We start from the raw sequence: 15,489 nt of genomic DNA on the forward strand, positions 1-15,489 counted from the left end.
CTGATAAGGTATGGACTCTAGCAATGGGCCGTTCTATAAGCTTTCCAATTCCTGGAGAAGAACCTTGGAAGACTGGGGAAACGAAACACTCTCAAACATTCATCACGCCATGTTAATTCTTGATAGGTAGAATGGGTCAACCGACAGCTCCCCAGATACGAATATGGTGTAGAGAGAGGGGGAAGTTGTCTCGATTGATATCTATCTAGGCCTGAGCGTTGTGAGCAACTTTATTCTCGCGGTCTTTTTCCATTGTTTCCAGGTAGTGGCTTGTCGACTAGATAGTCTCATGCAAAACTTATCAGAATTCTGAAAGGCTGCTCTTTGATACATCGATCAATGTGTGGAATGAACACGTTTTGGGATGCTTTGTTACCTTTGTCCACGCAGGAACATTCCGGTAGATTACGTGAATATGTGCTACACTGCAGTGATTCTACCTAACGAATCTTGCAGAGTAAACTCTGTGCTTCGTACGCACCTTGAACTACATACTTACATCTCCCGTCTACATTTGCATCCTCTGTTGCATCATCATATCAAACCACTAGTATTTCTCACATCTCATGGCCTTTCGTACTTTATATCCCAGTATCTGACAGGCAATAAAACACCTATAGCGTCGGAGACCGGGGCAGATCAACCATTCCAGACCGATATGGTGGAAGCGAAATGCTCATCATCGATCAATCACCGAGAATTCCATGTTTATTAATACCAGGTTAATCAGATATCACATCGGTCTCAAATGCGTAATGGCGAACCATTGCTACAATGATAGAAGGCCTATCTCGAGAGATAATGAAGCCGCTCGCTACCTTCCTGCCTTGATCCTACTAATAGATATACCAAGCTCACTAATGTTGCTAAGTTGGCTTTCAAGATGAGGAGAACAACGACAGACGACAAACACTTCAACCTACGAGCCCGATTCTCCGAACCTAAGATTCTCCAAGGTTATGCCCCATCCGCCAATCACATCTCGTTCTTCCTCTCTTTGCGGGACAATGTGGGGATCACTGGAGACGAGCAAGGCCGAATACTCACTGGCTGCAGGAGTAGGCTGGTGGCTCGGAGAGAAAATTCTCGTTGCCCTTGCCACTAAAAATGCCAATTACCCCATGAGGTGATGGCTCAGATTCAAGATAGTCCGGAACGACCATTCGTTTTCTAGTTCCTAGATCACCCCTGAGAATATCAAGAAAGAATCCATGTCAAAACCTTTTATATCGCGAGTGTTTTACCGAACTTCAGTCGTGGTTGGGGTTGGCTGTCTTGTGCCGGCCATACTTCGTCTCTTCGAGCAGCATAACAACTTTGGAACTCTCAAGACAATGCCGTTTAACCTCGATTTACTCCAAAATATGTCAGGCCTATTGGAATCCATGTCTCCCCCTCTATTTACTATTTCCGGATTGAAGAATCAACAGAAATGTCCAATGTTCTAGTCAAAGCTTGTTCCATGATGGGAAGTATGTTTTGGAGTAGTTGAGTTTATACGGTAGGTTATCCCAGAATTCACTCATACTAATCACACTCGTTGGAGTAGTTGGAGTAGCTCAGTAGTTGGTCACGCAATAATCTTATCTCAGGAAACTTTATTCGCTCGCTTTGACAGAAACACATGCAATGGCTTAAGAGTGGCAGCATGTAAGAAGTTAGAAGGTCGGCTATCTTCAAACTCGGCCTATACGTATATACCTAGGTCCATGGCTAGGGAATCAAAGTTCAAAGTATAATCCATCGATGGTCTGGGGAAATTACCAAAGTGTTCTCAAACAGTTCTGCGTCGTTGATTGTGTTGTAATTTTAAATTCAGACCATTCTCTCCTGCTTCTCTTCACCAAACGCCGCAAGTGTATTGTCGGCATTGAGAGCTGGCAATTCTAGATTGTTACTTTCGGCGCTTCTTTTACAAATATGAGCCTCAATCTACTGATAGGAAACCGAGACCGACGGGAGATCGTCTATTTCCAACTTTCAAGAAATATGCAGGCTTTTGACTGCACCACTAAGGATCTCGAGCCACCAATTGCGCCTCGGGTTTGACCGATGAAGCATTTCTCAGATCGTAGTTGACCGAAAACAATGACATTGTAGTAGTTTCACTTCCGTATTGCTATATACGAAGGTCAGCAATGTCCATACCGAGCCGGTACGCATTGTCCTTTGTGGATGATCTTGGACGATCAACCCGTGCCGTCGAGCAACTTGCGCTGTCATCTCTGCATAGTCCTACCCAAATACGACATCTACATGATCACTGACATCTATGGAGAAACACCCGAAGCTTCTACCGCCCTCATCTTTCTGTTTGTTCATCCATTCGATATCCATCCATCTATAACCATGGTGAAGCAAAATCAGGTTTGAAAATGAACTAAACACTAGAGAAAGTTAATAGATGTGCGGACACCTATGAAAGGTTTAGAACTATCAACGTCTGTATCTGATAAGGAGCTCAAGAACAAGCATCACATAACAGGCAGGCATCCATGAGTATATCACTTCCTGCAGCAACTATTGAATGCTCAAGGTTACGAAAGCTCGATATGGAACGAACATTGGGCGGGCACATATAAGATGCGGCACTTTGTCATATTAATAATTGGTTCATACAAGTGGTCAAACACGAGTGTATTCTCGAGTACTATCGTACACATCCCGCATTTCGAAAAAAGTGGTTCCAAATCTAACAAGTCCCTTACAAAGCTTGAAAATTGGTTCTCAACTTTTCTATTGGCAGCTAACTCAAGCCACATTGTGGACTCTTTGGATTGGATTTCTAAACAAAGCACAACTTGATGTGCCGAGAAGTCTGTCTCATTAGGGACTACTGTACAGCTTATCAGTTTATCGGAAGCTCGTTAACGACGTCGACATATTGTAGCTACAATATCCAATGAAACGATAATAAGAAGAAGCGTCAGAACTCAAACTATAAAATAGTGGAAGCAGCTATATGCTTACAGTGGCATTTGAATGCAAGTTCAGGGTCAACCTGACTCATATCCCCGGAAATCTTTCGCCATCAGTCCATCAGTGCAGGAAATGCATATCTAGCCAGCAATGTAAAAATTGTGATTGTGATTATCAGACCGCGACATCTCTGGGGAGGGGCAATCGAATTGAATCAACAGGTGACCCTTATCGACTTTTCCAAAGACTGGATTGGATGGATGTGTATTCTGAACAGACTCCCTAGTACGTTAATCAACCATGAATGAAAATTTCAACGGCTGGAAGATGTCGAGTACCCGTAACCCGGTAGATGCGAAGATTTTATTTTTAAAATGGGAAAGTTACATCCGACCGATGACAATCTCAAAGCGGTATCCCGCACAGTCAAGAGGAATTTATCCGGCCGAATTGTGGAGTCTCTGAGCAAATCCCATACAGTAGTACGGAGTCCATGGCGACATGGCGCAAGTGTTTTCCATCTCATTTGTATATCGAGACTCGAGACTCGAGACTCGAGACTCGAGACTCGAGAGTATTGGAGGGCTGAAGCAGGGCGTGGTTGCATAAACAGACTATCAAGGGTTCAAAGGTCTCGATCAGTCTATTGTTTGTCGAGTGGGGGACGGGGGCGGTTTGGAACAATTGAACAATTGAACAATTGACCAATCGATAACAAATTGATGGGAGAAAAGTTGCTTAGAACTTCAGAAGTCATCCACACCAAATGCAAGAGCAAGGTTTGTGATTTACCTATGATCTATTATCTATTATCTATTACCTATTGCCTATTTGGGTATCATGGGATTATGGAATTATACTATTATGGTATTATACTCTTTTCCACAATTCAATCAATACCGACTGCGACCTAAGTACTCGGAGACTGTATGTAGGTAGTAGGTACATGAATTGCACATGAACTGCACATAGACTGTCTGTCTACTTACATCTTATCTTCTTTCCTTTCTCAAATCTTGCTGAAATGTTATGGTGTCATCAAACATGACAATTGTATTGACTAATCAATCATTCACCTCCTAATGTACAATGTCGTTCATAGCATAGGTAGGTAACCTAGCCTTACCCTCGAGCTCTTTACTATCTCAAGTGTTGCAGTAGGAACCAGCCTTTTCAATGAAGCCACCCCACTACATCGAGGTAGTGGTCATTCATGATTCATGTGCTTCTTGTTTACAATAATAGACACCTGCCCGTTGCTACCCCTCGCCCACACCACGGATATATCCTTGGGGAGTTAATCTAGATCCCCTCATAACCCCAGCATATCCAGCCCACGCTGATCTCCCCTTACCCGTCACACATCATATGATAACGGTTCACCCTCTGCGCCGTGCTACGAACTCCTGGCAACGACGCAACACAATATAAATTCCCTGGGCCTCACCATGGTCGTGATTTGCATAGATAGGCATTGTTCGCCAAGTTTCATACATGCACCTTCACTCATTGGATATACACAATACTGGAAAGAGTCTCTCCTGGATTCCGTATTTTGGTATAGAGGAATCCATTCACACACCGCATACAAATTTAAGCAACTGACGACGCTTTCGGTAATCGGTCCCCTACCATGCGAAAGAAGTTGCTTGGAATGCAAGTGGCTTGCGTATCACATCTTGGTTTGATGGCTTGAAACTTGCCGGTCGTAGATGCTAATTGTTCGTGCTTAACGATGTCAGTTTAAAGGGTAGTTCCCTCGTTTTTATCCCTTTTACCCCGCTGTCTGGAAGTAGTCACCTTCACCATAGAAATCAATCAGCACAATACCACCAAACGATCTCGAAACCACACACACAATACCAAAAATCCACACACAAACGCAGTACTAAGTATCTATACATGAAATAGAAGGTTCCAGCCCCCCCCCAAATCTTATCTATAATCTCTTTATATCCCATACCACCTTCATACATCCACCGTCGTATCCCACACCCTCGTATCTTAACTTTCTCCTCACGTCATTCCCCAATCGTCCATCGTCGCATCGGAAACACTCGGAATGACACGTTATGGTACATGCATATATTAATGATGGCGTAGTAATGGCGCGAAGCTTATGCAAGCCCTCGATGTCTGATGCCAGCCGCGCAAGTGTTGCTGCAGCCACTTTCACATGATACGGGCTCTGGAGACGATGAACGCAATTTCTGGGACCAGACTTTCCTTTCGGGATCGGATACGGATCTTCGGGAAATAAATTGTTTCGTGTGAAGGTGCAATTGCCATTCTTGTGGATAATAAATCATCTTGGTATATGCATATCAATGTTCCATCAATTAGGAAAGCAACGTTTAACTCGCCAATTCCCATCAGGATCGAGTAGGTTCCAATAACCCATTTCCCCAAGAAAAAATTGACAGCATCACTTATTTGATCATCGTCTTGGAAGTCAGTGGGACTCTATCAAGCATCTCTGTGAAGTATCAAATACATCTCATCTATCGACGTCGTATCCCAACCCTCCCTGCTTCAAGTGTACTGCTTCAAGGGTCCTTACTTCAATACACCGTCTTCGTCTCGTCTATGTACAATGATGTACATGATACATCCTACATGGTTCGTTGAATCAAATCTCGCATCGGGGAAACACGATGATTGAACATGTACCGAACAAGCGAGCCAGGTACCTTGAATGTCACAACATACGGATGTACAGGTACCTCTCTCCCCGGTTTCCGAATGACACTATGGAAAGTACAGATGCATCCGAGATGTCGAGGAATCGAATTGGGAAGATCTTTTGATATTTGGGGTAGTCGGATGATTATCGTAATCTCTTTTATTTGGGATGGAGTTACATATTCGATACTGCTCCGTTTGTTTTCATCATCCCTATCTCCAATCTCATAAACCACATGTGAAAAGCTTCAGGGTCCAGACAGGAAACATCGAAGCCATTGGATATGTTCTCCAAGGCATTGATATAAACTGGACACACACCCCAAATCACACCATACCACACCATATCATACCATACCACACCCTATCATACCATATCTACCACCCAAAACCCACCCAATAAAGACTCTGCAAAAGCTCAAAACGGGCGAAAGCAAGAAAACAAGATATCAAACAGGAACCTTGATAGAAACAAACCACAACGCTTCACGGTATTTCCATGTGGTGCTACCTCCACACTTTATATCAACGACAGACATGTCGCTCCACATATACATACATACATAGACACATACATATCTAAAATATACACCTACATACCGGTACATGCTTACCAACATACAATACCTACACACACACACACAAACTTCCCCCAACCCCCATGCACACACCCCCAAACCACACCAAAATGACTAATACCCCCATCCCATCGCATCCCATCCCACACCCCCCCACGACCAGGTTCCCCCACGCTTTCATAAAGCACATACCTACCTACCTACCTACCTACCTACCTACCTACCTACCTACCTACCCACCTACCACGTAGCACACAAACATATGATCCGACCTCCCAGTTTTCAATATCAACAAGTCGATCCCGGTAGGTGCCTGTAGGTAGAGTAGGGTAGGGTAGGATAGGGAGAGAGGAAATCATGTAGGTACTGCAGTGCGATGTGACACCCGGAGCGAAGTATACGGACTTGTACTTGGCCTTGTACTTGGCCTTGGCCTTGGCTTCGGGCATTAAAATCTTGATTGTAGGGTACTTGCTTGTTCTTTGATGTGTATTTTGTATCAAAAAAGCGTGATGTGATATTGTTGTTGTTGTTATTGTTATTACTATTATTGTTCTTGTTGTTGTAGATAGGTAGGTGAGAAGAGCCCATTGTATGCAAGCAGATGTAGACACTACCTAGGTACGGGTTTATAATAGCTTTCTCTGTGCTTCTTATTTAACTCTCATGCTAGATGTAAATTTATGTAGGTAGTTTCTATAGATAGGTGATCTTCTAATTCCTTACAATCCAATTCGCATCGCTACCTAGTCCTCTTATCCAACCGCTCTCTAACCCCTCCTCTCCCCAAAAGCTACCTCTTCTGGAATCCTGAAACTAACACAGAACATCCTCTTCTTCGGCGCCACATCTCTCACATCCCAAACCTTCGTCTCATACTTATCACCCTGCTCAATCTTCATCCCCAATTTCTCGCTCACCCTTTCGCAAATTTCTATATTAGCCGCCTCGTTATCTTCATTCTTCGCCGCAAAACAATGGACATGTACCATTGGCAATTTTGTTTCGGTGTGTGGAGCAAATAGGTTTTGAGATTTATGATAAAGGCCGTGGAAAGAGGGAAGGAAATCTATGGCGGTGGCAGGGAGATTCATTACAAAGTGAGAGATGGTGTTGGGAATAGTGAGGATTTTGGGAGGTGGAGGTGGTTGAGATGACGGAGGAGCACTGCGTGAGGGTCGCTTGGGAGCGATAGTAATGGTGTTTTGGTTTGTGGCCGTGAGTTGGAGGAGTTCGTCTGCGGCTTGGTGGATGAATTTGTGACCATCTTCGTTGAAGGGACGAACGAAATTTTCGACCTGAAGAGTTAATTATATGAGCTTTTGTGACTTTCAATACGATTGAAGAATGGAGTTTTGATCAGATTAAAGCGCCTTGTCAAAGGCATTCTCATCAAAGTAACCCAACTTGTGGTTTATGTTGACCGTCGTGATATTGGTATCATCATGAAGAAATGGGGCAGGATCTTCAGCAAGAGGGAGACGAACCTTATTTCTAATAACCGCATCTTTCATAGCCTTGTAACTATCCGGATTCAAATCATTTGCCCACACAAAAACCCCTTTCTTTCCTGCTGGTAAGGCGAAAGGACCCACCCCCGCCATAACGTCACAGACGACATCACCAGGCTCAAACAGATCCACCAATCGCTTGTGTTCCGTTTGCAATCTACTATTCCAATAAACTTTTGAGTAATCGAACCGAAATGTACAATCTCCTTCGCGGATTTCAACATTCATGTTATCTTCACCGGCGAGCACTTCGTACGAGAAAGTCCGGTACTCAGAAACGGTGCCCACGTCATCAATTTTGTTGATGACCGTACGGATAGTGGGATTTTTGTCCATAAGAACTGCCGCAACGAGAGATTTGTAAGGAAGATATTCGTCATGTAGGTTGAGATGGGCTGGTACTGTTAGAGAAGTTCAGACGATTGGAAAGAGGAGTAATACCAACATGCCCGACAATGGCGAAACCGACTGGAATTTCTCCTTGGGCATCTTCGGGAAGAATAGATTTCATGATATCGACTGTAAAGATTAATTCCTATAAATGCATATGGTGACCGGAAAATAACATACTATAATTCCAATGATCATAACCCAGAGTCAAATCAAATGGGATAACTCCCAACTCCTGTGCCTTCACAGCTTCATGTAAAATTGGACTCCAAGTGGTAGGATCTGCCAAATAAAATCAGAATCACATTCTACACCCCTAAGAAATCTGAGGTACTATACCATCATGTTTTACTTTGGGATTCAGAAGCAAACACTTTCCACCTTTCGCCGCAAATTCTGGATCTGGATCCGATCGTATAGGCGCAACTCTATCTTCCAGCAACATTTCTTTACTTTTTGTCAGTTGCGATCGACATTTTGATATAATTTTATTATTCATAAGCCTCGCTGCGGAAATTGGTATAGTTTTGGAAAATAGAGCACGATCGAGTACTCCCGCTGCGGAGCGCACAACGGGTGGGCGAAATAATGACATTTGGTCGTTAGATGTTACTGTAGATTTCTACGTAAGATATCAGTAAAGCTATTCGTTAATACGGAATGCGAACATACCTCCATAACTTCATATCGTTTTGTCATTTCTTGTAAAGTTTTTAATTTTGTGTGTAGACGATTCATAATTTCGCACAAGGCTGAAGCGAGAGATTTTAGATCATAAGCTAGCGATAAGGCTGGACAAGGCTATGCCCGAATCAGGTGGTGATGTCATGAAAGGCTATTTTCATTAAGATTTCCAGACGCGTTGACTGCTGTTGGTGTAGCTCTATAAAGAATTGCATCTCGAAATGTCGACAGCGAAAAGAACGATAGATTCCTTCTTCAAACCACCGGCAAAGAAACCCCGAGTATCAGAATTGGCAACAACAGAAGAAGCGAAAGCAACAGGAGAAGCATTGGTAAGTATCATACAACACAACAGCTTCATTTCGCCACTAATCAATGAAGGAACGCGAATTCACGCGTCACTCAACTTATCCATTTCCAATACCATGTCTTCCTTCATCCATATCTTCGGAGCTGTCTTCGTTTCCATCTACGATCGGCAAAGAGATAAATAATCAAGCTGATCTCGATCTTCTTTACTTTGAGCCTTACATTCCAAAGTATCTTGAACGTCAGATGTTCCAGTTTCTTCGTTCGGAATTGCCCTTTTATCGTGTGGAGTATGATATCAAGCGAGGAGGTATATCGACGCATATCAAAACTCCAAGGTATACCTTCCATTCTTTGAATGCAAGCCAATCACTAAGACTCGAGAAGGTGGACCACGGTATTCGGTCTCGATGAAACATCTAAGTTCAATGAAAATGGAGAACTTCTTGATGCCAATAGTGGTAAGAGAATCGAGAAAGAGCGATGTTACACCAAATATCCACCTCGGCCAATCCCCAAATGTTTAGACGATTTACGACTTTCCACTGAAATGGCGACGGGTTGCAAGTTCAATTTCTGTCTCGTCAACTATTATGCATCTGGATCGGATTCAATCTCATATCAGTACGTCAACGGTAGACAAGTTTCGCTGTCTTTCACACCTAACTCTGTGCTCTGATTTCAAGGCCCACTTTTCCTCTTCTCCAAATACATCGTTTCTATTTTCTAATGCAACCTCTGTTCTCATTTTCCTCCAAAATGCGTCTCTGACAGGACATACTGATTTCCCGGCTTTCAACAGTAGTGACGATGAAAGATTCTTAGGCCCATTGCCGGCCATTGCAAGTTACTCGCTTGGAGCAAGGAGAGATTTCCTCATGAAACATAAACCTATCCCGCCAAAAGATGATGCTCCTCCTCCGCCAGAAACAAAACCTATAAAGTTGCCACTTGCAAGCGGTGATATGATATTGATGCGAGGTAGGACGCAGGCAAATTGGCTTCATTCTATTCCCAAGCGAACAGGGAAGAATGCCGATGATGGGGGGAGAATCAATATTACCTTTAGACGTGCTATGGTAAAGGGTGGGACGGATAACTACTATAATTATAATGTCGGCACTGGACCCGTGTATAAATGGGATGACATCCTGAAGGAAATGAGAATATGGAAAGAATTATGATTGGATTGATTAGAAGTAAACTTCACCCACCATCCAAGTTTATATACCCTCGCATTATGATGGGATCTAATCTATCTTCCGAACCTCATCTGTGCGTTGCCATAATTATATAACGCTTGCAAGAAAACTTGATATCCAACTCCGTGATTATCTTGCACGTGAAAGATTTCTGTGAGGCGTAATTGCCATGGTGGGTATCCGGACAGTTCGACCGTTGGTCCAAATAATATCAAGAGATTTGGCTCTCCCATGATGCTTTCCGTAATTTCGGCATCAATGAGTTCTTGGCTGATATCATTCGACTCAATTTTGCCTCGTTGGGACATCTCTGTTAGCGTTTTGGTCAAGTCAACTAATGAATCCCGGCCGTCTTCGGTCGAGAGAAGTAGCACCGAAATATGCTGTAAAGAGCCAGGAAGTGTATCGGTCGTCGACGTAGCTGATGAGGATTCCATGGATGGGACATGGGGAGCTCTCATAGACAACGCTGGATGATCTGGTCCAAAATATGAGGCCAATTTTCTCACTACTGCTCGATGCGTCGCAGGTATATAACCTTTAAGAATTCCTGCATTCCATCATTAGCACGCCCCCAATCATATCTTCCCTTCCTTACTACAATCACATACCAGTCTTTTCGTACACCGACAGCATTGGAATTCCTACACATGCACACCATGCTGTAATCTCTGCTACCTCATCGACTAGAGCTTCCAATCCCGCTCCTCCTCTTGCACCGTCCTCCAAATTTAATATCACACTGACATGCTCGGGTAATCTCTCTAACCCCTTTACATCCTTCTGTATCAATCCTGGCGTCCGGTGATGGTAAAATAGAATCGCAAATATGCGATCCTTTACCGCATGATATGCTTGCCTTAATCTAATATATAATGAAAACACTGCATGCACAACAGCGTATACTAATCCGTGCAATTGGAAACGAAAGAAATTGCGAATGCCAAGATGAGAGCGGGATTTTGAAGCTGACGATTTAGACTTCGACTTCGACTTAGATCTACTTTGGCTTTTGATTGATGAAGTTCGCGAGGGTAGATCGGAAGGGAGCAGTGGCTAAGATGCAGTTACAGCGTCAATGAGTGGACGAGTCAATTGAATGGGTACCTGCAGGTACACAACGACAGGGCGAAACCAAAACATACCTCGATAAGCTTTCGTCTTTCTTCTGCTGTTAATAGCGTGTGACCACCTTTTGCATCTTCGCGGTACGCTTCGAGAGCTTTCGATTTGCTAGTCATGTTGATAGTGGCACAAGAAGTGTAAAGAACCCCAAGATAATGGATAGAAAATTGGGGAGCGAAGTGTCCTAAAATATCTCTAGAACATTTGAAAGGCTGGAATTCATTACGAGGCCACGATTTTTGAGGATCCACAGGTCTGCAAGGTTCAAGCGAGGCTGACCGTTCCGCGCCTCCGACCCTTGCTACTGATACATTGCTCCCATAAGTCAAAACGCACTTCACATACAAGCTTCATGAAATTCAAGTATGGCATCTCTTAATAGTGGTTCAGTGAGATCACTATATCCAAAAGGGCCAAGCTTTACCTTGGAAAACTTCTCAAGTAAAGACTTCATAGTGAGAGATTTTGTGGAAGAACTGTCCGAAAGTGCGATTCCGATAAACAGGCGCTCTGGACCAGCTCAACCTGCATTTGATGCCAAACCATTCATAAGAACGTTTGAAAGTATACACACTCACTTCCTCGATTATCAATACTGTCAATGCTGATGAGACTTCAGGTGCGCTGCAACAGCTTGCGACACTTTCAGATGAGCTAGAGGAGAAGGAGACAGACCTCCTGACATCTGTTCGGCGGGCCGAGATACAGCATGATCAAACATTAGACACTTTAGGGCGCAAGCTGGATGAATCAATTGACTCTTTTGAATCGCTCGATATAACACTAAATAATCCTAATGGCACAAATGGCACAACCACAGATCGATATGGGCGACCGGAGGCAGGAGGAAATATTGCGGTCCAAATCGGAGAACGACTCGAGGACTTAGACAAGCAGAGACGGCGTGCAATAGATGCCAACTTCTTAATACAATGCTGGATAGAAGTTAGTGAGAATGGGTCGCTCATATCTCTGGAAGATATGATCAGACGGCAAGGTGGAGGGGAAAACAAAGTTAGATCTGCTGTTATCGCCAGGCAGCTAATGCGCATGAGCCAGAGACTGGATCCGGCATCTTGGGCTAATGGTTCGAAAAAAGCCAATGGAATTACAAACGGCGTTGTTGGATACAAAGGCCATAACACTAGGGAAATTATAGAGAAATTCTCTGAAACGTTAGAAAAGGATCTTTTGAAACAGTTTGACAACAGTTATCGGCGCCAGAACTTTGATGATATGCTCGAGTGCGCAAAGGTCTTACACGATTTCAACGGTGGATCTAGTGTCATTGGTACATTTGTCAATCAGCATCAATTCTTCATCGACCGAAGTCAACTTATTGCAGAGGAGGTCACAACCGACAATGAGACGTGGGAGATGTTAGCCGATCCCGACTCTGAGCCCCCAGGAGTTGAACCTAGCTTACAATCTCTCATTGATGAGATCAGAGCTGTCATGCAAGAGGAATCTTTCATTATCAAGCGAGCATTTCCATTCTATGAAGTCGTCCTCATCAAATTTATTCAGCGCATATTCCAGCAATCTATACAGCAGCGTTTAGAGATGGTGCTTGAAAAAGCCGATACTATTTCTTCTTTAGCCTTCCTTAGGTCGTTGCATGCCTCAAGGACTTATATTAATAGCTTGATCGAAGACCTTAAAGCACACGGTCTTACAGAGCACCCCGAACCTTGCACAGCTCAAACTGCACAAAGTCTAGATCAGCAATTAGACGAACTATTCGTTCCATATCTGGTTGGAAACTCGTATATTGATCGAGAGAGGAAGAGTCTGGAGGAGCTCTTCTCTTCATTGCTCTTTAAGTTTACTATCTACCACTCACGGCGAAAAAAGGTTCCAACAGGCTTCATGGCTTCTTTGGCCCAGCAGGGAAGTCAGCTGTTATCTTCGGCAAAGGATGCATACATCGATCGTCTCGACTCGTCTGAACTCACCCCCACTCAAAAGGCTATGATGTTACGTGTTGCTGGCCTTCGAGACCTTGATAACAATAAGAATGAGATTGAAGTCACAGATGAAGATGGTGTGATTAGTGTCGCAAATGCCAAACGTATGCTTAAATGGCTTGCAGAAGGTGTGCGACGAGCGTTGGAGATGGGAAGTGGAAGTGACACACCTAAAGATGTCTCGGCCCTTCTGAACCTCCTGCTTAGCAGCATGGGTGAGGTGTATATCGAGACAGCGCTTGAGGCTGCTGCCGAACGAGCCGCCGCCCAAGAAAACATCAAAACCGAGCCTGATTTAGCCTACCTGCCTTCAGTGCGACCGGCAGTCATCATTACAAATGTGATGTCGCGGTTCATTAACACGGTACTCATACGCCTTGCAGAAACAAATACCACTGTTCGACGTGGCATGGAATCACAGACCAAAGCGAGTGTGGAGAGAATCGAAAAAAAGGCTAACGACATCATGCGTAGTACCATTACTGTCGTACTGAACTGGATTACAAGGCTGTTGGCAGGCCAGAAAAAAACGGACTTTCGACCTAAGGATAGTGATCTTGGTTCAATTGAGACCTTACAAACTGCGACCTGTCTTGCTATCTGTAATTTTCTCCAGCGCGTGGCTAAGAATGCCGCACAAGCTGTTGATGGGCAGAATCTAGAGGTATTTAGTTGTGAACTCGCGATCAGCATTCGAGACATGCTGTTTGAACACTTCAAAAAGTTCCAAGTGAATGCTACTGGTGGTTTGATGGTTACGAAAGATATGTCAAGTTATGTGTCCGCGCTGAAAGACTGGCCATTGACAAAGGATATCACGAGTGAAGTGGAAATCCTTAGCGACATTGGCAATTTGTTCATCGTTGGAGCAGAGGCTCTTAAAGAAAAATCGAGAGCTGTGCTTGCAAGTGGGGCCAGCAAGAAGTTGCAGAAAGCAGACTTCAAAGCTTTTGTATTGAAGAGAGACGATTCGGGAAGCGTGGGAGTTCAAAGTGTGCTTGCAGGATTATGATACCAAAACTCGAAACGGATGTCAATTGGAAAGTAGGCGTTCAGGTGTAAGCGGGAAAACAAGGGTGAATAAAAGTCATCTTATATGAGAGGGCCTTCTTCGTCGTTCACCATTATCTATAAAGTTGTACAATATTACAAGACAGATATGTTTGCCGTACATGATCTGCTCAAATATAGAGTTGGGAGGTTCTTCGTGATCCTATGAGATCCATAAAAGGATCCTTCTACGTGACCTTTCTTGGCCCATTACATCCGTCAAATCCCGCCATATAACGCCTTTTCAATGCCCAAACACCATTGTAATCCTTTAATATCGTACAGGCGGTCTTCGCCATTGATCATGGCAAATTGAACCCAAAACCAGCCATACAACTCTTATATTTTTCCACCATACTTGCGCAGGCTACTTGCGGATCCTTGGCCGTGCTAAATAGCATACATTCGTCTCGGGCAGCTTTCTCATCTTTACATACGCAGCACGGCTTTTCCAGAAACTACTTAGCTAATGTTCCAAACTGCCAATCATGAAAAGAAAACTGGTTCGTACCTTGGGCTTTGCAGAAGCTTCTCCAGTTGGTTTAAGATCTACGCCCATATTTGCGCTGGTGGCCGATGTAGCTAGTTTCAAAATCAATAACTTGCTCACTCGAAATGGATGGGGCAAGGAACGTTGGAGTAGAGAGAGAGAGACATACGCATGTTGATTGCAGATGTTGACATGTTCATATGTCGAATATCGTCTTTTAAAAGGCTTTGTAAATAGTACATGTACACTCGACTGTAATTTTGCCTCTCGATTTGTTGTGTTCGTGGAGTGTTTGTATGTGTAATTATATAATTGTATTTGTATTTGTAAGAAAGCTCCAAATTTCCATCCATCACATAACATCACGACATTATCCCGGACCGAGCGGCCGTCTGCGGCCGATATGTCGGTAAAAAGTCTCCCCGATCCGACAATGGGCCAAATCGAGATTAGCCTGTCTTAACCCTGAGCATTTGAAGACCTGCAGCTGCAACCCCCACCACCTAAAAACATTGCCGCATCCATCAATTTCTACAATCTGCAACTAGATCTCTTACTTGCAAATTTTTGTTTTTTTCCTGT

At 43.7% G+C, this 15,489-nt stretch overlaps 6 protein-coding genes across 6 annotated transcripts; 2 read left to right on the top strand and 4 right to left on the bottom strand.

The window, feature by feature from the left end:
* Positions 1-2,011: 2,011 nt before the first annotated feature.
* EAE98_000380 (uncharacterized protein) lies at positions 2,012-2,223 on the bottom strand (the record flags this gene model as incomplete). The annotated part of the gene is made up of 2 exons (XM_038947998.1): positions 2,012-2,119; positions 2,149-2,223. 2 exons carry the CDS (start codon positions 2,221-2,223, stop codon positions 2,012-2,014), a joined length of 183 nt encoding a protein of 60 aa, XP_038815675.1.
* A 4,726-nt stretch (positions 2,224-6,949) lies between these two features.
* Positions 6,950-8,818, bottom strand: EAE98_000381 (uncharacterized protein; the record flags this gene model as incomplete). Its single annotated transcript, XM_038947999.1, has 6 exons — positions 6,950-7,477; positions 7,667-8,085; positions 8,132-8,209; positions 8,261-8,362; positions 8,420-8,702; positions 8,753-8,818. 6 exons carry the CDS (start codon positions 8,816-8,818, stop codon positions 6,950-6,952), a joined length of 1,476 nt encoding a protein of 491 aa, XP_038815676.1.
* Positions 8,819-8,985: 167 nt separating this feature from the next.
* EAE98_000382 (uncharacterized protein) lies at positions 8,986-10,257 on the top strand (the record flags this gene model as incomplete). The annotated part of the gene is made up of 4 exons (XM_038948000.1): positions 8,986-9,096; positions 9,146-9,411; positions 9,461-9,697; positions 9,876-10,257. 4 exons carry the CDS (start codon positions 8,986-8,988, stop codon positions 10,255-10,257), a joined length of 996 nt encoding a protein of 331 aa, XP_038815677.1.
* A 71-nt stretch (positions 10,258-10,328) lies between these two features.
* Positions 10,329-11,516, bottom strand: EAE98_000383 (uncharacterized protein; the record flags this gene model as incomplete). Its single annotated transcript, XM_038948001.1, has 3 exons — positions 10,329-10,825; positions 10,887-11,331; positions 11,421-11,516. The coding sequence occupies 3 exons, from the start codon at positions 11,514-11,516 to the stop codon at positions 10,329-10,331; spliced, it is 1,038 nt and encodes a 345-aa protein (XP_038815678.1).
* A 249-nt stretch (positions 11,517-11,765) lies between these two features.
* Positions 11,766-14,379, top strand: EAE98_000384 (uncharacterized protein; the record flags this gene model as incomplete). The annotated part of the gene is made up of 2 exons (XM_038948002.1): positions 11,766-11,964; positions 12,020-14,379. 2 exons carry the CDS (start codon positions 11,766-11,768, stop codon positions 14,377-14,379), a joined length of 2,559 nt encoding a protein of 852 aa, XP_038815679.1.
* A 340-nt stretch (positions 14,380-14,719) lies between these two features.
* EAE98_000385 (uncharacterized protein) lies at positions 14,720-15,149 on the bottom strand (the record flags this gene model as incomplete). Its single annotated transcript, XM_038948003.1, has 3 exons — positions 14,720-14,875; positions 14,929-14,999; positions 15,077-15,149. 3 exons carry the CDS (start codon positions 15,147-15,149, stop codon positions 14,720-14,722), a joined length of 300 nt encoding a protein of 99 aa, XP_038815680.1.
* Between the last annotated feature and the right edge of the window lie 340 nt (positions 15,150-15,489).

The sequence above is a fragment of the Botrytis deweyae genome (genome assembly GCF_014898535.1).
Source record: "Botrytis deweyae strain B1 chromosome Unknown BDEW_001, whole genome shotgun sequence".
NCBI lineage: Eukaryota > Fungi > Ascomycota > Leotiomycetes > Helotiales > Sclerotiniaceae > Botrytis > Botrytis deweyae.